The sequence below is a fragment of the Castor canadensis genome, chromosome 3, assembly GCF_047511655.1.
Source record: "Castor canadensis chromosome 3, mCasCan1.hap1v2, whole genome shotgun sequence".
NCBI classification, from domain to species: Eukaryota; Metazoa; Chordata; class Mammalia; order Rodentia; family Castoridae; genus Castor; species Castor canadensis.
This window is the reverse complement of record NC_133388.1, coordinates 121447013-121472114: the sequence shown is the minus strand read 5'-3', so window position 1 is coordinate 121472114 and position 25102 is coordinate 121447013. Positions and strand designations below refer to the sequence as shown.

Sequence of the window (25102 nt, the reverse complement as noted above, 5' to 3'; positions counted from 1 at the left end):
CTGAGTAATATGAAGAAATTCGTTTCATTAATTGATTAATTAATAACTTAGTTCTGTTTAGAGCTTAGTTTGATCTAGGTAAAATTCTCCAGGCTGTCATAATTCTGTTGTCTTTTTCTTTTTTGGTGGGACTGGAGTTTGAACTCAGAGCTTCACTTTGCAAAGCAGGCGCACTCTACCACTTGAGCCACACCTTCAGTCCATTTTGCTCTGTTATTTTGGAGATAGATTTTCTTGAGCTATTTTCCCGGACTGGCCTGGATCCCTAATCCTCCCGATCTCAGCCTCCCAAGTAGCTAGGGTTACAGATGTGAGCAGCTGGTCCCAGCTCTGCTCTCTTTTTCTTATTTGAACATCTGTTCCTCCCTGAGGTTGGCATCTTGGTTTATGGGAGGAGGGGTGTCCACGTTCACAGTGATTGATGTGTAAATGACTGACCTCAAGGTTGCTGTGAAAGCACTTGTATTCTTATCATCCCTGGAGATCTTTACTATTCCATTTGTAGAGTGCCTCGTCTGGCAGATACACAGCTACAGTGGACACGATCCTGCCTTGGGCATTTTATCAGCTTTGGTTGCTAGCATCTGCAGTTGATGGGCTACTTGGGAATCCTTCTTCATTGGCTTGTCTAGGGTCTTATGGGGCTTTCCATAGCTAAAGATCCCCCTGAGGCTCTGACATGTCCTTTCCTGTGCTTGGCTCAGTGGTCCACCTCTAGCCTCCTTTAATGGGTCAGTCACCTGACCCCTGCCAGTTGAGCCACATGACAAGTGACTTTAAACTTAAGAGTCCATGTCACACAGGAGTTGAGGAAAGCTGAAAACTTAAAATTAACACTGTCTGACCCTCTATTCTGCCTTCTTATCTTTCTCCCAAGGTCCCAGACAGGGAGTTGACATACATCCCCCTTGGTTTTCTGGTCGTCATTCCTAAGCAAACACGCCTCCCACACCCTGAACTGAAGCCTAGAGCAGAGAGATGGGAGTGTGTATCTGACCATTTAACTCTCCCCAGCCTCAGTGTCACAAGGACATTATAAACAGTGTGTGTTTGTAACACATTTGTATAAGCACTTTTTTAGCAATATCACTTTGAAGGTACACCTCCAGCCCATTTTGTTCTGGTTATTGTGGAGATGGGGTCTAATGAACTCTTTAACCCAGTTGGCCTCAAACGATGATCCTCCTGATCTCAGTCTCCCAAGGATTATAGGCTTGAGCCATTGGCACCTAGCTACCCTACTGAATTTTTTAATAGCTGTTATCACCACCTGATATACTGTGTTTATTTGTGCATGTCTTGCCTGCTATAAGGCAAGGTCCTTTGAAGCAAGGACTTTCCTCTCAGTTGTTTCACCAGCTCTTCAAACAGAGGTAGTAGAGTTTAATATGTATTTATTAAATTGCTGTTGAATGAAAGTAGTACTGTTTCATTCTGTTAGCTACTAGTAGTCTGTTAGTTTTACTAGTCCTCAGTCCTCAAGAACCTTGGTTCTAGTCAACACAGATCAACCACACCTCACCCAACAGACTCTGTCCAGCTTAGCAAGCTCAGATGCTTTGTATAATTCAAAGCAAAAGTAGACATTGTGTTACTGAGTATTTAATAATATTTTAATATTCTTATTCTCATATGCCTTTTATATATGATTGCATTTCAGCATGCCTTAACTTAAGCCAAGTCTACATTATACTTTGGTTTAGCCACATAATTGTCAGTGGGTTTCTATATTGTGCCAGGTAATAGTGTAGGCACTGGGGGTTCAGTGAGTACTAAGAGTGACAATCCTAGCTTTCCAAGAACTTACATTCTTGTGAGGCAAGACACTAACATAATAGCAAATAAAAATAAGATAATTTCATACTATAATAACTCATGCTGCTCTCTGTGAAAAGTATGCATGGATTTATTACACTGGGATTTGACCAACTGTGGTCAAAATAAAATTATAAAAATTTGTTAAAAATCAAAAAAGAAATTTCCAAAACAAAAATTACAAATTCCTGCACATGCATTACATGGTTCAGTAGATGTGGAAAAGCTCTCAGTCCTGCATTATTAGTTGTATTTAAATTATTATATGATCTGCTGAGTGCTTCCTTGCCCTTAATTTTATGAAAATATGCCTCCCAAAAAGCAAGTGATACCCAAAAAGCAAGGTAAAAGTTACAGTAATTCTACCAAGCCAAAAAAACCAAAAAAACCCATTCAATGTGCTTACTTTAAGTGGTAAAGTGGAAATTTAGATTTATTGAAAGCAGCATTTCTTTAGTGGAAGTTGGGTGGCATTATGGGAAAAATGAATCAAGCATCCTCTGTGTATCCTGAGCGTTCATGGTTTTTCCTCAGCAGTGCCTCCTTGGAACTATGTACCTGCAGATACCAAGGACCTACTGTATTTTTACAATTTGAATAGTTTTTGGTTTTGTCTGTTGGAATTTTCTTAGAACTTATTTAATAAGCACTTATTTGTAACCATACTTCACAAAGCCCATTCCTATATATTGTTTGCTAGGGAGATACTCCATCCTGGAACCTAGACTTGTTTATAGTCTTAGCTTGTATTTGTGTAGCCAGAGTAGGCCACCTGACCTTTCAAATGACCACTTTCTACACCAGAAAGTCAGCACAAAGAATTTAAGAAGTTCAGTATCATACAAACCTAAGTTTCTCTTTTTTTTTGTCCTTTTGTAGCAGTGCTACTTCCAGGCCTGTCTGATCCTGAGTGCTGTATTTGATGTGTCTGTATCAGATATGTCTGTAGTCTAGTCTTAGTCAACTTCCCCTGGAAATGGTCTTCTACCATTTCCTTCTGCATGTTTTCCATTTGGGGGGGTGTTATCTTACATTTAATTCTTATATTTTACATCTAATAGCTCCTTCTAAGACAGCTTGATGCCTGTAGTTCATGAGCTCCAAACTCTCTTTTCCTCTCCATCTCAGTGATAACATCCTTTGCCCAGGTGACTGATAGCAGAGACTTTGCCTCACCTTTCAGTGGGACTTTAAACAGTACTACAGAGTTCATACAGTGTAATCTTAAGCAGTATCAAAACAGTATTTTCTCTCAGCTTTATCTAATGTGAACTTAGGTTACCTATTTTTCACGGCAAGGATAGTTTATACACATTTGTGTGCCCAACAACTGATATAAACCTGGTTTCCTCTTTTTAAGTTGTCTGACTGATGTGGACAATTGTACAGCAAACCCTAAAAGCAACTCATATCTTTCCTGTAGTTATCACTATAAAATATGAGATTGATAACCCAAGCCTTACATCAGACTGCCTTTCCTCATATACCTGAATTCTTGTTATTTACCCTTTAGAAATGATGCAAGATCTTCGGGATCCCAAATTTTTTTCTCATAATTCATTATAGTATGTTGAATTACATTCTAAGAGCACCTGTGGAATGAATAATGAGAATTAATTCTGTAACTATTGATGATTTGATACCAGTTCTGATACGTAGAGGGTAGATTTAGATTTTTAGTTTCAGTTTTATGTTAATTAAATCTATGAGTATGATCAAGTTACTTGGCTATTGTCTTTATTATATTGACTGAGGGTTATAATATTATAATAATGTTTACTTGATAGGGTTGTTGATTATGATAGTTTTTTTTCTTATAGATGTTAGGTACATGTAAGATGGCATTAAAAAATCTAAAAATAAATTTTTTGTTTGAAAAATACTGTGAGGGGCTAGGGGTGTGGCTCAAGTGGTAATGTCTGCCTAGCAAGAGCAAGGCCCTGAGTTCAAACCCCATTAAAAAGAAAGGGAGGGAGGAGGAAGGCAGGGAGGGCTGGAGGAAGGATGGATGGATGCTGTGTAAAGGATGACCTGGAAGGAAGAGAGATAATAGTCGAATGTTTACTTTGTTGCCAGGCATCGCCTTTGAAAACATTTTAAATTTCAAGGCAATAACTACTACTAGGGGAAGAAAAGAGGAAAATGGTATCAGTTGAACCTATGTGTTATTCTTAGGGAAAAACTCTGAATTAAAAATGGCAAAATGTTAGAATTCAGTAGATCTAAATAGTGAGTGTGTTTATGTTCACTATGGCATTCTCTTAAGATTCCAGAAAAATTTTATAACAGTTAAAAATATCACATTTGGACAAGATGAAATACATGTTTAAGTTAATATGTTATATAGTCTTGGAGAATCATACATAAACATCAATCTTAGTATCAGTTTCATGAGTATTAAAACAGGTTTTATATATTTAAGTAGCTAATGTAGTCTTTTTTGCAGCTAAAATTTGTTAAATTTTTTTTTTTTAAATTTCCACAGGTTTATAAGGTTCTGGTCTCTGTGGGCAGGAGTGAATGGTTTGTGTTCAGGAGATATGCAGAGTTTGACAAACTTTACAACACTGTAAGTAATAATCTGCAAGATTTCTATTTAAAACAAACACCTGAGAAAAATCCCAAAAGAAAGATTGATTTGGATGATTAAATTAATATATACATCAGACATGGCAAAAAAGGGAGAGATTCTTCAAAAGCATCCTAAACTTTAGTTTTGTTTTGTTTTTTACAAAAAGTGTGGAGAAAGGACTGTTGAGCAGTTCCAAATAAACCACTGAAAATAAAAGAAGTAGATGAACAATTTAAAATACATTTTAATGTCATCGAATACTAGAATTAAATCCTTTATGCTCAATAATAATTGTTAATCATCATGGCATATCTGGTTAAATTGTTTAACCCCGTAAGATCTGAAAGTCTTTGACAAACCTACTCTTCTTCCACATTTCATTCTTTTTTCTAATTCATTTATTCATATGTGCATGCATTGTTTGGGCCATTTCTCTCCCCCTGCCCCCCGACCCCCCCATATTTCATTCTTGAAGTCCTAGATTCCAGATTTTAAGTAGCTAACAGATAAAATTAGTATTGACTTTCTGTTACCTGGAGGGTGAAATTTAGAGACTGCTAGCTCTCTAAATGGCTGAAACTTGTTTTTATATACTCATAATTCATATATTAAACAGTTCTCATTGTCTAGTGATTGCAGTTGCACGTACTTTCTAAAGTAAGCAGTGAGGTACCAAGGTCATTGTAACTCAACAGGCCAGATTTCACCATGTACTGATGCTGGGTGGGTATGGCCTTGAAAATCTTATGTGGAGGTCAAAAAAATGCTTCCTGGGTCAGTCCTTGCATGACCCCAAGGTAAAAAGAACTCTGGGTTCCAAGCATTGATTCATCTAAACAAAAAAAATGCACCTCAAACTCCAATTTTATCTCCTAGTGTCTTTTTTTTAAAATGAGTACTAGATTACAAGGCATCCTCTGGCAAAAAGTTCTATTGTACATTTGGGAAGGTAATTATTTCATTTTGGTGGGGGAACAACACTGGGATTTGAACTCAAGGCTTCACACTTGCTAGGCGGGTAAACACTTGAGTCACTCCACCAATCCTTTTTTGTGTTGGGTATTTTTGTTGTTTTTGTTTTTACTGTACTGGGGTTTGAACTCAGGGCCTACACCTTGAGCCTCTCCACCAGCCATTTTTTGTGAAGGGTTTTTTTGAGATAGAGTCTCACAGACTATTTGCCTGGGCTGGCTTTGAACCATGATCCTCCTGATCTCTGCCTTCTGAGTAGCTAGAATTCCAGGCATGAACCACAGGCACCTGGCTAATTCTTTCATTTCTAAATACTGTCTCCTAATGTTAAAAATAGGGATAGATGTATAAATCTGTAGGCTATCATTTGTAAGATTTTTTTAAATGTGAGGGATATTAAACATATCTCTATTAGTAGATAAGTTACTGTGTGTGTGTGTGTGTGTGTGTGTGTGTGTGTGCGTGCGTATGTACGTACTCAGGCCTACACACTTGCTAAGTAAGTGCTCTTAGCACTTGAGCCACTTTACCAGCCCTTTTTTATGGGTTTTTTCTAAGATAGCATCTTGATAGCTATTTGCCTGGGGCTGGCTTCAAACCTCGATCCTCCTCATCTCTTCCTCCTGAGTTAGCTAGGATTAAGGAAGTGAGCTACCAGAGAGGAAATAAATTACTTCTTAAATAGGCTGGAATGAATCAAACAGTATCTAGCTGCAGCACTTCCATGTTAAGTTATGAAAGTTAGGCTTCTGATTCATTTTATTTAGCATTTCACTATAGCTATATTTTGTTCAAAATAATATTCAAATGACTTGCTAATTGAAATTGAACTTTGAGAAATAATGTTGTAATTTTTAAAGAGGCATTTATTTGTCCTGATGTAAAATTAGTACATATTATAGAAAATCTGGATAATAGAGGAAAGTAAAAGTAGGGTAAACTTAAAATATCACCCTTAATGTTACTACTCAGAGATAACAGTTAATATTTAATTAGTTGGGATGTTAATACTTGAGTGTCTTTAAAATAGGAAAGCTTGTTTTGGGTCGTTTCCTCTCGATCACTTTCACTCCCTTCTTCCATGAAAATACTCTGTCTTTAAACTTTGTGTGTGTGTGTATGTGTGTGTGTGCGACTGGAGTTTGAACTCAGGGCTTCACACTTGCAGAGCAGGCCCTATACTGGTTTGAGCTAGTCATTTTGCTCTGGTTATTTTGGAGATGGGGTTGGGTCTTGCGAACTTTTGTCTGGGGCTGGCCTTGAACCACCATCCTCCTGATCTCAGCCTCCCTAGTAGCTAGGATTATAGGAAAGGGCCACCAGCACCCAATCACATTTAAGCTTTTGACAGAAAAAAATCTCCTTAACATGTAGTTCAGTTTTTATCATCAATCTCCGCATTTCTATTACATTTCTCTTCCTTTTTTAAAAATCATTTTCTGTCTACCTTATATAAATATCTCAAATTCTGCCTCCTGTGGTGAGGGGCAAATAAACAACAAGGAAAATGGTATCAATTGTGTTCTTTGAAAGGATGGAAATCACATTAAACCTAGCCCAGAATTCCCTAAGTTGAAAACGTATTCTTTAATGTGCTTCTCTTAGAATAAAAGTAATGACAAAATTTCTTTTCCAACCTGTAAGCATTTTGTCATCTTAGAACTATGTTTTTATGACTATAGTTTATATTTTTTAACTTTTTATTGATAAAAGTTGTCAAACATATACAGAAGTAGACAGACTAATACAAATACAGAAAATAATACAATGGTACCATCCATCTACAGTGACTGATCGAGCACCATTTATTTTCTCTTTGTCCCTAGCCAGCCCATTGTACTTTTGGCACCAATCTTAAATACCATGTCATTTCATTTGTAAATATTTTAGTCTACATCCCTAAAATAAAGATTCTTAAAACAAAATATAGTAATGCCTTAATATTAATCAGCTATGCAGTTAATGTTTCTGTAACTGGTTGGTAAGTCTATTAAGTGTCTTTTAAATTACTAGTATCCCCCTCTGTGTCTGTTTCCTTTACAATTTTTTTGTAGGTTTTTTTTTTTTTTTTAAACAGTCACTTGTTTACAGACTGTTTTTAGTCTGGATTTTGCATGGTGTAAAGTGATTGATACATTCCTTTCTTCTTTGTATTTCCTATCAGTTGCTAGGTTGAGCTATAGTTTCTGTGTGTATATACAGGTTTTTAACATCAAGCTTACAATAAAAGTGTAGCCCATTTTTATGACTTTACTATCTCAGATTTCTTCAGAGCCATATTTACCTCTCTGAGGACAAGCAAATCTGATAAACAAATGTATTAGAATATTTATAAGGAACTATGGAAATGATCCCTGAAAGTACAGTCTTTGTGTTAGAATGTTAGTAAGAGGAATGCTAGAGCAGGGGTGTTGAAAGCAAATCATCGATCTCACAAACTTATTGTCCGTCTATTCATGGAAAAAGAACACAAAGAGCACACCTTCTTTTGATGTGTAAACAGTGTGTAACATACTCAGAAAGACATGCTAGGTTCTAATTTAAATGCGTAACCTAAATGGTCTCCTTCAACCAGGACAAGAAGTCTGTAAGATGCTTGCTCAAACATCCTCATTTTATAGACAGGAAAACAGAGATGTTAAATAACTTGTCTAAGGTCACCAGTACTAAGTGTTTTCTTGGGACAAAATGGGATGATTAGTCTGTGGTACTTTATTGATTTTGTATATTTAAATATGTATATTTAAAGAATATTTTTTCTTGTTTTTATTTGTGTTTGATTTTCTTTTTAAAGAATATATTAAGTATGTATATATAAAGTGAATTTTTTAAAAAATTAGCTTGTATTTGTTTTTAGTACATATATAACTTATAAAATTAGTTCATGTAATACTAATTTTAAAAATTCTAGTTAAAGAAACAATTTCCTGCTATGGCCCTGAAGATTCCTGCCAAGAGAATATTCGGTGATAATTTTGATCCAGGTAAGCAATAACTTCCTAGACCAGCTGTTGAGTGAAGGTTGAAGTTTGAAGAGGTAGTTAACATATTCATAGCACTATATAGTAGTCTACGACTTTTTTTTTTTTAAACAGAATATCATTATGTAGCCCAGGCTGGCCTTGAACTCATACTCCTGCTTCAGCCTCTTAAGCGCCCAGATTACAGGCATGCACCACCACTACCACACCTGGTTTGTCTAGGACTTAAGGAAACTGAAGCACAGTTAGGTTCATTAATTTGCCCAGGGTTACATATAGGTAATAAATAGCAGATTTAAAAGTTAAATTCAAACAGTTTGGCTACAGATAAATTTATTAATCATTAAGGATAATTTAGGATACTTTTCTAACAGTTGGTACCCACTGGGGTTGTTCATCCTTGAGAGTCTACTGATATATATTTTTTTCTTTTTCCTTTTTCTTTTCTTTTCTTTCTTTTTTTTTTTTTTTTTTTTGCGGTGCTGGGGCTTGAACTCAGAGCCTTCACTTTGAGCCACTCTGCCGGCCCTTTTTTTGTGAAGGGTTTTTTCAAGATAGGATCTCACAAATTATTTACTGGTATGGACCACAATCCTCCTGATCTCTGCCTGCTGAGTAGCTAGGATTGTAAGTGTGAGCCAATGAGGCCCGACTGGAGCCTATATATTTGAAGCCTCAAACCTGGATCTTTTCCCTGGAATCTGAGTGATCAGTCTAGGTCACAGATGGCTACTTACAGGGAGACAGAATTCTCCTTATCCACCAGGAATTCCATCAGGAGAGTTGTCTATCTCTGTTCCACACAAGAACCCTGAATGGATTGCCCTTCCTGCCAACTAATTTGCTTACATCTTTATAATCCATTTAATCTGTGGCACATTACATATGCTATGCTCTTGTATCACTTAACTTGACCATTCCTTTCCCTTCCAGACCTTTTCATTATGTTCTGTGGAATTCTGTCCACAATTAACAAACTCCTCTTTATCAACTCCATCTTTTAAATGTTTCTTTTACATTTTTGCTTTAGTTAAAGTCTTGTTCCCCCTCGCAGCTCTCAATGGGAGGTTCGTTATTTACACTTTTTTGTGGGGGACAGCACTGGAATTTGAACTCAGGGCCTCATGCTTGCAAGCAAGGCACTCTCACTAGAACTTGAACTACTCCACCAGCCCATGTTTACGCTTTTTGAATCTCTAGATTGGAGAATGTTCTTACTTCCTCAGTTACACATAGTCAATTTTTTTTTTATTCCTTGAGAGAATTATAGCATACTTTATTCATTGTATTTGCTTATCTTTTATGTTCAGGTTATAGAGTTTATGAAAGTGGGATTATTTTTATTGATTTATAGTACCTGGCAATACTAGAGTTGGTTTTTGTTCTTTGGGCTTTTTTTGGTGCAATTGGGGTTTGAACTCAGTACTTCATGCTTGCAAAGCAGGAGCTCTACTACTTGAGCTACACCTTCAGTCCATTTTGCTCTGGTTATTTTGGAGATGGGATCTTGTGAACTATTTGCCCAGGCTGGCCTATAAATGCAATCCTCCTGATGTCAGCCTTCCTTCTAGGTAGGATTATAGGCATAGCCACCAGTGCCTGGCAATCCTAGATTTAAAATAGAACTTAGTACATGAGTCCATTAATAAAGAGAAGCAAGGAAAAATTGAGTTGCCACAACAATGCCAGATTATAAATTCAGTAGGATTGAGTCTGTGGACCAGTAGTTTTTGTACTTTTGTTTTTAGCAGCAGAATGCTTTTTTTTCCCCTGCCAGTTGTCCTAGCATTAGATAAGAGCAAGAAGATTAGGGTGGAAATGAGGCTAGAATATGAACCATGTTGAGAGTTAAACTCGGACTGGCACTCTGTAGACCTTTTAGTTGAATGCTTGAGGCTGAATCATTTCATCACAGAAGGAAGGGAAAGAAGTAAAAGACTTGAAACATCACTGTTTCATTGTTAAAGGCCAGAAAACTTAATGTTTTGATGAATTAAGTATCTGACACTAGAAATTGATTTTTATTGAAGAACCATTTGAAACCTATCTTGAGTGTATTATAAGTGACTTGTCAACAGTAAGATAGAATGTATGTCACAGAAATCTTGGAAAGCCGTACATTGGGAAATCAAGCCTTAAGTCATAAAACTCCAAAGATGGAAAGATGCTTGTTTCATTAAGCTTTGAGGAATCAGGCTTTCTCACATGCTGCTGGCAGGAATGCAAAGTGCTGCAGTCCATTTTGAGAGTAATTTGGCACTGTTTAACAAAACCTTGCATACATTTCACTTTGACTAATGTAGCATGCTTTCAGAATCTATCTCAAAGATAAGTGGTGCGCAGGCAAGACTGGGTATGGTGATAGGATTTTTAGTGCAAAAACTAGAAACAATGAAATATCCTTCCAAGGCTGGAACACAATGTAACTATAAAAAGGAACAAAAAAGCTCTTTATATATGAATGGAGTGACCTCCAAAATATATTGTTAAGTGATGAAAAAAACAAGGCATAGATGAGTTTGTGTCATGTATTTTTTTGCGTAGGAAAGGGTATGGGCATTCAAAAAGAAATAATGGAAGAATAAATTTAAAAATGAATAAAACTGACGACTTTTAGGAGGAGGGAAAAGGCCAAGAGGGGCTTTAGGGGGGACGTTAGATTTCCCTGAATGAATCCCATTTATAGCTTTGACTTTGGAACTATGGATACATCTTAAAACAATTTAAAAACAAAAACAAAGGCTGAGGAAGCAGGATTTTGAGTATGAGGTTGGCCTGGGCTACAAAGCGAGACCCTGTCCCAGAAAACCAAAAAGGAAAAGGGAGAGAAGGAGGGAGGGAAGGAAGGAAGGAGAAAGGAAGGAATCCCTAATAGTATTTTACTTACTTATTCACTTCCAAAATACTTTATATTAAGTATAAAAACTTATACTTATTTTATACTTCTATTATGCTTATAAAGTTTAATATAACTTTGTATTAAGTTAGAGCTTAATATGTTTTTTTTCTTTTTTTTTTTAAATTGTGATCCTTACCTTCAACAGCTTATATAGAAACCACTTTTATTTTTCACTTTTAATAGATATTTTCACAAAAGTTACTCATTGGGGAGATTTAACAATACATCTCTTCAGCTATTCTTAAAGATAATACATTAACCTTGTGTAAATTAAGTGCCTTGTAGCACTTAACTGATATGGGTTTGGGCGCATTTTAGTCTGACCCTGTATTTTTTCAGAAATTTGCATGTTTAATGCTGACCTGAAAATTAAGTTTGGAATTTCCCTAAATTCTGCTACTGTTATATTTCTTGTTATTTCATTATTGCCACCTTTTCCCTTCTGTTCTTACGTAGGACTTTACATAGGTATTTAAATACTGCTCAAAGCCAGTAATGAAATGGAAAGTCTGGCAGCACTCAGTGCAGCGTAGACTGTAAGTCATTGAGGAAACGAAGTTCCTTTCTCTTTTCATTCTGACCCCAAAGCAAAACATATCATCAGTAAGTAGCCATAGACAGTTTAAAGGTGCTTCCACATAGTTACTAGATTTTCTTTTAATATTCTAGCCATAGTCATTCATTTTAGTTCTTCCTCCTGTATTACCAAGTCTAGTGTCTGACAAATGTCTTTCAAGTAGTTTTTAATGTAAATTTCACATATGTTTTACTGCCTGGTGACCTGAAAAATGCCCTTGTAAGAGTTTACAAGTTACCTACCTGAGATGCTTTAAGAAATTTAGGGCTGGCAGAAAGACTCAAGTGGCAGAGTGCGGAGTTCAAACTCCAGTGTTGCCCAAAAAAAAGGAAATTTGTAATTGAACTACAGCAGCAACAAAATTACCAAGTGTGTCTGGATCCAAAAGACCAGATCTAATGTTGTATGTTCTTTTTCTTTTTTGTTTTTAAGTAGGACTGGAGTTTGAACCACTTATAAACCAGGTGTTTTGAGCCACGCATGCAGTCCATTTTGCTCTGGTTATTTTGAAGATGGGGAGGTGGGGGTGGGGGTCTCATGCACTATTTGCCTTGGGTGACCTGGAACCTCTATCCTCCTGATCTTGGCCTCCCAGGTAGCTATAAATATGAGCCCCTGGTGTCTACCTGTATTTGTTTTTTAACAGCCGTACCTTACATTTAAGAAATGGACATGTTTATAATTCCATCTACACTGAAGGTGGAGATAGCAGGATTGCAAAAAATTCAGTGAGACCCTGTGTCAATAAACAAGACAGGGCTGGTATGATTACTGAAGCCTGTAAGCCTAGCTATTGAAGAGGTAGAATCAGGATTACAGTTTGAAGCTAACTCAGGCAAAAAGTTCACAAGACCCCATCTCAACCAATGGCTGAGCATGGTCCCAGCTATGTGTGGAAGAACAAATAGGAGGATATTGGTCCAGGATAGCCGGAGCATAAAATGAGATCCTATCTTAAAAAAATAACCAAAGCAGCTGTGGTGTGACTCAAGCAATAGAGTGCCTACCTAGTAAAAGTGAAGTCCTAAGTTCAAACCCCAGTACCCACCAAAAAAAAAAACCAAAACAAACAAAACCCCAAAGCAGCCAGGCACTGGTGGCCCACACCTGTAATCCTTGCTACTTGGGAAATTGAGACTGGGGGATCACTGTTCCAAACCAGCCCAGGCAGGAGTTCACAAGATCCCATCTCAACCAGTAGCTGGGCGCTATGGTGCACACCTGTCATCTCAAGCTACAAATGAAGCTAAATTGGGAAGATGGGTGTTCCAGGCTGACTTCAGGTAAAAAAGTTTGTGAGGCCCCATTTCAACAGAGAAAAGCTGGATGTGGTTATTTACGCCTATCATCCCCACAATGTGGAAAGCTTAAAATTGAAGCATCCCAGTTGAGGCCAGCCTGGGCAAAACAAAAGGAATACCCTGTCTCCAAACAGCCAGAGCAAAAAGGGCTAGAGGTGTTTCTCAAGTGATAGAGTGCCTGCTTATCAAGCATAAAGCCCTGAGTTCTAGCACCAGTACAGCCAAAAAAGAAACAACCAGTGCAAAAAGGCTGGCAGCGTGGTTCAAGTGGTAGAGCACCTGCCTAGCATGAGCTAGGCCCTGAGTTCAAATGCCAGTGCTGGGGAAAAAAAAGAACCCAACAGATTTGTTGGGTAGAAATCAATTTTACTAAACTGAACCTCATCATTTATAGGTTCTATCTCTAGACGTTCACTATTAGGAAACAGTTTGTTTTTGTTTTTATGAGACTGGGGTTTGAACTCAGGACTTAAGTGTTTACAAAACAAGCACTCTATTGCTAATAATAATAACAAAAATGATACTAGGTAATGATTGTATTTGTACCATCTGTTAGCTATTCTTCTGTAACTACATTATGAGGTATAAATATTGCTATCTCCATCTCACAAGGAAGGAATTAGGTCTTGGAATGTCTCAAGATCAGTTAGTAAGTAACAGAAACAGGATATTTATTCCTGTTAATAAAAGTTTGCCAGTTCCAAGAACTGTTTGTGCTTAATATGTTTTACAGAACTGTTCAGTGGTGGTTGTGTAAGTTTTGGTTGTCAACAAATAAAACACTTTGAAGCTGCTGTATAATTATTTGTTAAGAAAGTGTACTAGCATATTTTTCAAGGAGTTATTTATTTAATTTTTTGGTACTTGGCTCAAACCCAGGGCTTTGTGTATGCTAGGTAAACAAGTGCTCTATCATTGAGCTATATTCCCAGCCTTTGGGAAAAAAGTAGCTTTTTTGAGACAGGGTCTCACTGTGTTTCCCAGGCCGAGCTCAAACGTGGGATCCTTCTGCCTCAGCCTCCTGGGTGCTGGGATTATAGGAGTGTACCACTATGCCCAGCTTCCAAGAGGTTTTTAGCATCGAAATTAAACCAGAGTTTTGGTGGTTTAACCAATTAATCATCATTTCCTAGTTATAAAGGATTTCTGCTAATCCTTTTTTTAAAGTATGATTTTCAGTCATCAGTGTTTTTATTTATCGCCTGATATGTAAGGAGCTGGAGAAAGCAAAGTGCCTTTCCAAGTTTTGTAGTGAGTCTTATAATTAGAATCTATCCAGGTATAGTGGTACACATCTGCAATCCAGCGTTTGGGAAGCAGGAGGATCATGAGTTCAAGGCCAGCTTGGACTACATAGCAGGATCCTGTCTCGAGAAGGAGAAGAAGGAAGGGGGTATTTAGATCTAAAATAGGCAGTTTTTGAAAGTTTTCTTTTGGGAGGTACATTTGCTTTAATTTTTTTTCTTTTTTGGTTGGAAGAGTTTGAGACAAGTCTTGCTGTATAGCCCAAGCTAGGTCTGAACTCTTGGTCATTCTACTGCCTCAGCTTCCCAAGTGTTGAGTTTACAGGTGTGCACCGTGCCCTGCTTTTTTTTGGCACTGAGGTTTGAATTCCACCTGTGCTTGTGCTTGCTAGGCAGGTGCTCTACCACTTTAGAGATGTCCCAAACCCTTTTTGCTCGAGTAATTTTTTCTAATAAGGTCTTGTGTTTGTGCTGAGACTGGCCTGGACTATAATCCTCCTTTTACACCTCCAACGTAGCTGTGATGAGAGGTACACACCTCTGCACCCAACTTTCATCAGTCAAAATGGGGTCTTGTTAACTCTTTTGCTGGCCTCCAACCAGGATCCTTCCAAGAAGCGCCCAGCACGCGCCCACCTTTGTTTTTTCAGTCACATTTATAGATCATATGCATTTCAATACATACAAATACTCCTGGTTGAATACTAAGCGTGAACTAAGAAATAGCTTCTTTATCTCAACTTACTATCTGTGCTTGTATACTGTTTATTCATGGTGTTGGGGATTGAACTCAGGACCTTGCTAGGCAAGCAAGTAAGCTACACCTACACCCCCAGCCCTTTGTGTGTGTGTGTGTGTGTGTTTCTGGGGTTTGATCTCAGGGCTTCATGCTTGCTGGGCAGGCACTCTACCACTTAAGCGTTTCTTCCAGCCCCGTGCTTGTGTGTTCTTACATAAATGTTTTGATAGTAACTACATAGACTGCCATAAATAATCCTAATGGTTATATCTCTCTTACAGATTTTATTAAACAAAGAAGAGCAGGACTGAATGAATTCATTCAGAACTTGGTTAGGTATCCAGAGCTTTACAACCAGTAAGTAATTTTCATTGTGCTCTAAAGGGACAGTGAAACCAAACCTAAGAGTATTGAATAAACCTTGTAAAGAATTTATCTTACCTATAAAATGTTACCATTCTCTATATGTTAATAAAATCTTCTGGAGCATCTTCCCCCAATGTTTGTTAGCCTCTTTTTCCCTTCCTCTCCTCTTCTTTGTTATATTGTTCTTTCCTTTTGTACTTGTATTGATTTTATAGATTAAACATGGAAGGAATTTGCATGATACAGTTAAAACATTTTGCTAATTATCTGATATTACATGTATCCAGAACTTCATACTATTTGCATTGGGAATAGGAAGCTATGTGAGTGTTGTCATACCTTCCAGAGGCATGGACTGCCAGGCTAATGTAACCAAGGAATTGAAGCCAGGTAATTTTCCATTAAGGCACCAGAAGATAACAGACATATATGACCAGCTCTGCTCAGGGAAGTTGGGGAAGGCTTCCTGGGACTTAAAGGATGTGTAATCAGTTAAGAAAAAAAAAATGGTATAGAGAGCATTCATACTAAAAAGATGAGTACATATTAAGAGGCTACAAAAAAAGCCTGAAAACTGAGGACACTTACATGTTAACATTGTGTGGTGACTGGAACGGAGTAGAATTTCACAAGAGGGGTTGCTGAAGGAGTGGGCAGGTTTCAGGCATACATGTCATCACATCCTGTGCCACCTGGGGCGGTATTCTGTGAACCTCAGGCTTCAGTCCTTTTCCACACGGCATCCAGACAGCACTTAAGTTGAAGACACTTTCTCAGCCCTGTGCATGTGTTGTGCTAATGAGTTTAAGACTACATGAGGGGAGAAGGTAAGCCATATCAGAAACACGTAGGAAAACACAGGTGAACCTGTGGCTTGGTTCATTTTCATTTTTCAGTCAGGTAGTAGATTTTGAATATTAATTATTCATTGTGATTTTTAATTTACATATATATGTTATTTCTTTTGTGTATATAAAACATTCCAAGAAGTAAGATAAAGTATCTAGGGTGTTTCTCCACAGGTCACCTATATGTGTAAATCTCAAGGTTGCACTATGGATGGTGGTGTGAACACGACACTTTTTTTTTTAACAATTTTTTTCAGAATCTCAACACTGAAGGACTATATTTTTGAGCAATTAAAATGGTGTGTGTGTTGCTGATGACTGTACCTAGGGCCTGGCAAACGCTTTGCCACTCACCCATACCCCAGCCCTGAACAAATTTGTAGAAATGTTTGCCATTTGTGTAGTACTGTACAGTTTACAGAGGGTTGCTACCATTCTGAGCAGGTTCTCTGACTTGCTTTTTAAGTTTGTGAAATTTAATTTACTAAATTAACTAAAACAATAAAGCTGGACCTCTTCCAACATGGTCTTCTTCCCAGATCTGTGGATTTCCCCTGGTGTGCACAGATTGGAGAAGAGTCAAGGAGGTCCTACACCTCTGGTAGGACCAGGGTTATCAGAGCAGTAAGAGCAGTGTGTTTGCAGTGTTTCCATTTTGAAATTGAGGGGGATACTTGGGTTAAGAGATCCCATGTCAGGCCTCTTCCTCAGCAAAGAGCCTTTTGATATTTGTGTCATTTTTTAATAACATTTCTTTTCTTAGGACAAATTTTATGCTATCTTTACCTTATATCTACCCTTCTTACCCTCTTTAAGTTTTGGAGTATGCACTGGAGATTATTTTAAATTAGTATATCGTGGGCTTCTTTGAAAAATAATTCATACAGTCAGACTTAACATTTGTCTTTTTCTTTGACAGATCTTGGTGTGGAATTAAGTGTACAATTACTGGTGGTTATTGTTATTTCCTCTGGTATTTTAAACATTACTCAGAAACACACTATACAGTAAATACTGAATTTTCATTCTGACTCTTGAAATGTAATAGTATAAAGGTGTTATATTTGGCATTAAAATTCAACTAAAAGCAATTCTGTTATTTTAAATTGCCAGTTTTTAAATACTGAACTGTAACTGTATAAGTCCTACATATACAACTCAGTGGATTTTTGCATACACATGTCCCTTGTAAACACTGCCTTGTGAACACTTCGCCATTTGAACACATACTACTAATGCATATCACTAGAAGTGCATTTCAGGACAGATTTTTTTTAAATTAAAATTACTTGGTGTGAATTATAAACCATTTTAGGGCTTCAAATATAGTCTGATAATCTGGTTTCCTGAGAGATTTACCAATTTATACTCTTCTAGCAGTCTGTGACTATCCTGAAGACTCTTCCAGTCTTAGTTAGTATAACACTACAACTGCATTTATGATTTCAGGAGAAACTTTGTTTTTTTCTTGCTCTTATCAATACTATTGCCATTTTCCATTAACATCCTTTTCGGTGCACATGTGCAAACATTTCTGCAGTTTCTCTTTTTTTGGTGGGTGGGGTGGCACTGGGTTTGAACTAAGGGCCTTGTGCTTGTGTAGGCAGGTGCTCTCACCACTTGAATCACTCCACCAGCCATTTTGTGTGTGTGTGTGTGTGTGTGTGTGTGTGTGTGTGAGAGAGAAGAGTTTTTTTGAGATAGGGTCTCATGAACTATTTCCCTGGGGCTGGCTTCAAACCATGATGCTCCTGATCTCTATCTCCTGAGTAGCTAGGATTACAGGCATGAATCACTTGGCACCCAGCTCCATTTCTGGAGTTTCTGAGTTGTAAGGTTATGCATATTTTTAACCCTAGTGGATAGCAATGTTTGTACTTTGGTCAGCAATATGTAGAATCACCTCACCACCACTTAGCATTGTTAGTGGTATCTTACTAGCTCATTGTTGTTTTTCACTAATTAAAGAGTTGAATATGTTGTCAGAGATGGTAATATAAAATTACTTACCATCTTTTAGCATTTAATTCTAACCATGCTTAGAAGAGTCTTTAGGATGTTCACTTATTACTCTGAAAGTACAAATTAATATACCACCTGTCTGAAAATCAGTTTAGAAGACTGTATTTGAAGCCTTAAAATGGTCAAGTAATTTTAATTTTAAAAATGTGTCCTGAAAATCACAAATTCAGTTTTAGTGTTAAGCACAAAGCTCGAGAGTTACATTATTTATAGCATGAAAGTTACATAACTTTTAGTGTGTTTGTATTATTATACAATATTATACATCTACCAGAAGTGTTTATAAAGAGCTTTAACTGTGAATGGAGAATGCTTATGATGTAATTTAAGTGGAAAGCAGTAAGATAAAAATTTTAATATTGCGTGAACTCAGTTGTGCATAGAAAAAGACTGAAATAAAGTATGCCAAAATGTTAGTAGACGTAATACCAACCCACTTTGTAAAATTTCAGATAAAATTCATCATTTTAGCTATTTTAATGTGCACTCATTGGTTCTTAGTATGTTCACAATGCTGTACAGCCGTAATTGCTGTCTAATTCTATCATCCTGTGTCTAGTCCAACATTTCCATTAGAAAGAAACAGTACCTGCAAATTCTCTCTTCCACCAAAGCTTGACAACCACTAATCTAGATTATATCTTTAAAGATTTGCCTATTGTGGACATTTCTTACAAAATGAAGTCATATAATATGTGACCCTTTTGTTCTTTCTTTGTGTGCTTAGTATGTTTTTGAGGTTCATCCATGTTTTAACATGCACCAGTACTTATTTCTTTTATGGCTGAGTAATATTCTCCTGCATGGGTATACCACATTGTGTTCATCCATTTATCAGTTGATGGACTGGTGGGCTTTTTCCACTTTTTGGCTATTAGGAATCTAACACATGCTGCTGTGTGTATTCATGTATGAGATTTTGTGTGGGTATATGTATTTATTTCTTTTGAATCTATGGTTAGGATTTGAACTGCCAGATCATATTTTAACTTTTTGAGAAACTGCGAAACTCTTTTCTACAATGGCCTCACCATTTTACATTCTCACCAGCCCTACCCATTTTAAAGACAGTTTTTCATCTTCTGAATTTCCTGTAATGAATATATGTTATTTGTAGCTGGTTATTAAGACAATTTGAAATGACAATATTTGTTCATGCATGGCCCTCTTTAATTTTAGCCCATTGCTTTCTCTTCATCTTACATCTTTGTACCCATTTCCTCATATCTGCTATGGATCCTACTTTACAGTATATCTTTCATACCTCTGTATCTTTGAAAACTTTAGGCAGACTGTTCTTTGTGTCTGAGTATTTAATAATTGTTCTGTGCTGTCACTCCTTGTTTCTGGCTGCTGACTGGTGCTCTCTGTCAGCAGCCACCTTAGTTGCCTGTTTTGCTTCCAGTTTGCTATTAGAGAGCATGCTGCAGTGAGCACCACTGGTCCTGTGTTTTTCCTGTACTTTTTCTCTTCAACTAGTATTTCTCTGGCTAGGAAAAATGGAAACAAAAGCTCTCTAAGCATTGCCAGATTGCTTTTTAGAAAAGTTGTCTCATTCTACATTTTAACATGAGGGTGTTTCTTTCCCTGTATCTTTACAAAATTTTAGTGTTGTCTGTCTTTCTAACTTTAGCTAATGACATAAAGTGGTGACTCATTATTGATACTATTTATATTTTCCTGATCATTAGTGAAATTAGTGTCTGCACAAATTTGCTTGCCTTTTTGGGATTCCTTTTCTATGAACTTCCTGTTGATACTTTGCCTATTTTTTGAGTTCCCCATTTAAAAAAATTGAATTGCTTTTCCCTTTTATAGCAATGCGTTTTGTGTAAATTTCTTGCTATACATGCTAATGTAGTGGTTTTTATTTTAAAAGAGGGTAAAATCTGTAGACATCCTTCCTTTCAAAGTCGTAATGAAGTTAATTTTTTTTAGTCCAGATGTCAGAGCATTCCTTCAAATGGACAGCCCAAAACATCAGTCAGATCCATCTGAAGATGAGGATGAAAGAAGTACTCAGAAGGTAGTACAAGGAATTAATTGTATCTTTAACAGAAAAAAATACCATTTCACAAAGATAAAGTTTCTTTCGAACATTTACTCAAATGTAACGAAGTAATTTCCTCCATAGTGAATTTTCTACTCTGTATTACAAATACCTAAACACAATGCCTCCTGACCACTATTTCTTAAGAACTTCATAGAATTAATGGAATTAGTTCTTTCTTTCTTTCTTTCTTTTTTTTTTTTTTTTCCTGTTGTTGTTGTTGTTGTTTTGAGATAGGGTCCTTCTCGGTAGCCCAGGCTGGCCTTGAACATGGCAATTTTCCTGCCTCAGCCTCCCAAGTTCTGGAGTTAAGGCCCAGTGAATCTGTCTATACCTGGCTAGAATTAGTACTTTTTATAATAAAAAGGATAATTCAGATTTTAGAAAATAGCAAGTGAGAAGAGAAGTATTACTCATAGGCTTGCCACCCAGAACTTGTGAGTTTAACATTTTAGTGATTTTCTTCCCAGTTCTCTCTTCACATGTAGGCTTTTAAGCTCTCTAGGTTATATAGTGTGTACAGTTTCTCTTCACTTTACATCTTGTCTGTTTATTTTTTTTTAGGCAGTATTGGAGTTAGAACTCAGGGCCTTGAGCTCTCTTGGCAGGTGCTCTTCCACTTGAGACCCATCCCCAGCCCTTGTTACCTAAGTTATTTCTGAAGTAGGGCTTACTTTCTACCCAAGCCAGCCTAGATCTCGATCCTCCTATTTATGCTTCCTTCATAGCTAAGATGACAGGCATGCACCACCATGCCCAGCTGTTGGTTGAGATCTGGTCTAGTGAACTTTTGGCTCAGACTGACTTCGAGCTGCCATCCTTCTGATCTCTGCCTCTCACATCACATTTTTTCTTTTTTATCATTATATGTGTTTATCATCATAATTGTATTTGAAACTGTTACTTTGAATTTTCATCAGCAGGAAAGGCCGTTTGGACCAGAACATTATATAACCTTATTTTGCATTGTCAGGTTTTCATGTATAGAGTAGTCAATACACGTGTGCCAGTTGGCACCAATTTACTTTTTCTTTCTGCTGCATATGTACATAATCAGTATGTGTCCTAATAAACAGTAAGCTGTTAGTAATTTTTAAACTAGATTGTGATAGTAAATAAGCGAAACAAGCATGTTTTAGGAAGCTATTTCTAACATGCACTTCAAAAACTATGGGGAAGCTAGATGTGATGGTACATGCCTGCTACCCCAGCTATTTAGAAAGAGGCATGAGGATCACAAGTTTGAGACTAGCCTAAACAGAGCACAAGACCCTATCTCAGAAGTAAACTACGAGGGGAAGGGGGAATAAGGAAGAGTAACAGAGGGTGTAAATTTGATCAGAATACATTATGTGCATGTAAGGAAATACCACAATGAAACCACTTTGTACAACTAATATATACTGATTTTAAAAAACACAAACAAAAGGGCTGGGGTGGGGCTCAAGTGGTAGAGCACTTGCTTGTCTAGCACATGTGAGGCTCTGTGTTCCATCCCTAGTACCACAAAAAAAAAGAAAAACAAGCTATGGGAAAAGATAGATTGTAATAATCATATACAATGTAATAATTAGAATTATAAATGTTTACATAAACATGACAATACTTTTATAACTCAAAATATAACTGGTATTAAATATATGAGAAAATCAGAAGTGTTGAATTGAAGTCATTTTTCTTTATAATTTTTTTTCATTTTGTTGTGATTCTTTTTTGTGATTTAAAAGATAATGTTACAAGTTGGAACATTACTATCCCCGAGGTAAAATATTCTTCTGGAAAACAGACATTTCTTTTTCGTGACTACGAGAAAGTAACATTTTTCCTTCTTTGATGCCAAGGAGGATTCTCAGTGAAGAGAAAGATTAACTTTTTTATCTGAGACATGGTTAGAACCTCATAAAAGGATAGATTTGTCTCTCTGCAACTAGTCAAAAAGAAACAACAAATGGGGAAAAGATTTGCATAAAAAATTATCTATGAAAAATGCTTACAGTTGAATTTTTTAAAAATAATGTTACTTAAGAACCTAGTGGATAAAAAGAGAAGGGACGTGAAGAAGGATTTAGTGAAGAAGTATATGAGAAAATGTTTAGCCTCGATGGCAATAACAGATGGTTTATTACTTGTTTCTATAATGCTGTGGGTTGAACCAAGGGCCACGAACATGCTAAGCAAGTACCTCACCACTGAGCTACTGCCTCCAAATGAAATTTTTAAAGGAAATGTTTTTATTTTTCTGCCAAATTAACAAAGTTATAAGTAAATAAAATGCTGTAGGACTGAAAAGGATAGGTAAGATGACCAGTGCACCCTGGGCATTATTGGCCTCATGATTTTATGCAACTTTTTGAAAAGCAGTACACTTTACTTTGAAATTTATGCAAATGAGGTAATCCTTATAATTTTTTTCTATTAAAAAAATTGAATCAACCTTCATCGCCATCAGTCTGACTTTGCTTGTCCCTATATATGTAAAGTATCTTTGAAGATAATATTTTAAGCCTTGGCAGACTAAAGAAGTGAAATCAGCATATAAAAATCTACATGCACATTTACATAGTGTGAATTATAATCAGTTAAAAATATACAGAGATGAAATAATATCAATGTAAATATTTGCAGTTAATCTGTTGGTAAGATGGATATTTAAAAACGCCCTTTTCAACTCTGAGTATATATTTTTAATTAAAGACAGCTATTCAAATATTTTAAAGAATAAAATTAATGTAAATATGATTTTCCATGTTTTGCTTGGAGAGTATGTTAGCTGAGGTCATTTGAAGAACATAGCTATTAAGAACTTCTAAGTGTGTAAATAAATGAAGCTCATAAATGAAAGATTTTTGTAGTGAACCTATACCTCCTTATTTATAAAGAGAAAAATAAAGGTCAAGAGAGGCCAAGAAACTTAGGATCTCAATTAGTTTTTATATCATCAATAAGTTAAACCTTCCCCTCAATTTAGTGGTTAGATGTCATCTTTAAAAACAGTAGGTACATGGGCTGGTGGAATGGCTCAGGTGCTAAGAGCACCTGCCTAGCAAGTGCGAGGCCCTGAATTCAAACCCAGTACCACAAAAAAAAAAAAAGGAAAAAAAATAGTAGGTACAAGATAGAGGTATAGCTCAGGTGGTAGAGCACTTGTCTAGCAAGAGCAAAGCTCTGAATTCAAACTCCAGGACTGCTAAAAATGGTAGACAGAATGAAAAATTGTCTGGCTATACATTCCAGTAATTTTCACAATTTTAGGAATGTGCTAGGAATATCATTGCCATATAATACAAATCTATATGTAATTCGGAAGACAGATTGCCCATGTTGTTTAATCCATATTTATTGAACTATCTTCCCTCAATGAAAAGTTCATTGAATAGAAAATTGATCCAGTTATCCACACATTCACTAAAAGAATAAGTGTACAGAAATTACAGCTTAGTTTGAATTATGTTGCCAGATTCTTTGGAACACTAATATTTAGACATAAAATTTTACTCTCTCTAGCTACTCAAGAGGCAGAGATCAGGAGGATCACAGTTTGAAGTCAGCCTGGGCAAATAGTTTGCAAGACCCTGTCTGGAAAATGCCCAACATAAAATTAGACAGAGTGGCTCAAGTGATAGAGAGCCTGGCTAGCAAATATAAGGCCCTGAGTTCAAACCTCAGTGCTGTCAAAAAAAAAGCTTACTTTCATGTTAAAACTATACCACAACTGGACAAATCTCACTCAGTAAACCAGAGTATTTATAAATTTTTTGTCTTGTGCTAGACAAGTGATTTCATATACTTCTGTTTTCAGGGGATTTGAAATTACATGCAGTTTTTTTTATATAAAGATGTTAGTAGGGAATGTTTGAATTATAACTCAAAAGCTGGTGCCAGTGTTTTTTTGTAAGAAACATACTTCAGAATTTTTCAAGAATGAGAGTTTAGCATTTATTTAAAAAATGCTCTTTTCTGGAGATCAGGAATTCGATAAGAAATTCTGTTAAACTTTCTTGATTCTAATTAAAGAAGTTTTTTAAAAGCTTTTTCTACTTATATCTTGTACAGCGTGATGCAGGGCTCTAGTGAAAGTACATGTACTAAAGACATTTATAACTGATTTAATTCTCTGAATGTGTAAAGAACTTCAGAATGAACTTTCGTAAAGCAGAGCTCACTCACACTTGGCTTTTGTAGTAGAACACATGTACCTCGCACCCACCAGGCCCCAAGTGTGACCCCAGTACCACAAAACAGAGCAGACAATCACGCTGGCGGATCACTAGAGCCATTGTTTAGGATTTTGAGTTAAATTTCTAGCTAACTGTTAGAATCTTTCATAAGTTAAATTATTTTATGGCATATACTAGATAAATATTTGCTTTTAAGTTAATGGTAGGTATTAAATTTACTCTGTTAACTATTGTAAAGAGAAAAGCCTCTCTAAAGTTATGGAATTGCTGTGATACTGGAATCAGAAAAATCCTGTAGTGGTATTTCTTAGAAATAAACTTACCTATTATCAAAATATTAAGAAATTGAGTATAATCTTCATTACCATTATCCTATCATTTTCTGTTTTTAATGAACTATTTGAAATTTTGAAAGATACACATTTTAAACCACTTGTTTCTTAGGTTTATTTCCTTAGACTGTGTAATACATTTAGGCCTTCAAGGTAATTGTATAGTACAAAAATTTTAATGTAGAAGTCAAATTCATAAAATAAAA

General features: G+C 36.4%; 1 protein-coding gene across 5 annotated transcripts in view; it reads left to right on the top strand.

Annotated features, from left to right (window-relative positions):
- Sgk3 (serum/glucocorticoid regulated kinase family member 3) overlaps nt 1–25102 on the top strand; it is a 153091-nt gene that overhangs the window by 92582 nt on the left and 35407 nt on the right. For all 5 annotated transcript variants that reach the window (XM_074068585.1, XM_074068582.1, XM_074068583.1 and 2 more), the window contains exons 3-6: nt 4301–4384; nt 8271–8343; nt 15382–15457; nt 20275–20362. In XM_074068585.1, coding sequence (XP_073924686.1) covers nt 4301–4384; nt 8271–8343; nt 15382–15457; nt 20275–20362 — 321 coding nt within the window. The remainder of the gene's footprint in view (nt 1–4300; nt 4385–8270; nt 8344–15381; nt 15458–20274; nt 20363–25102) is intronic.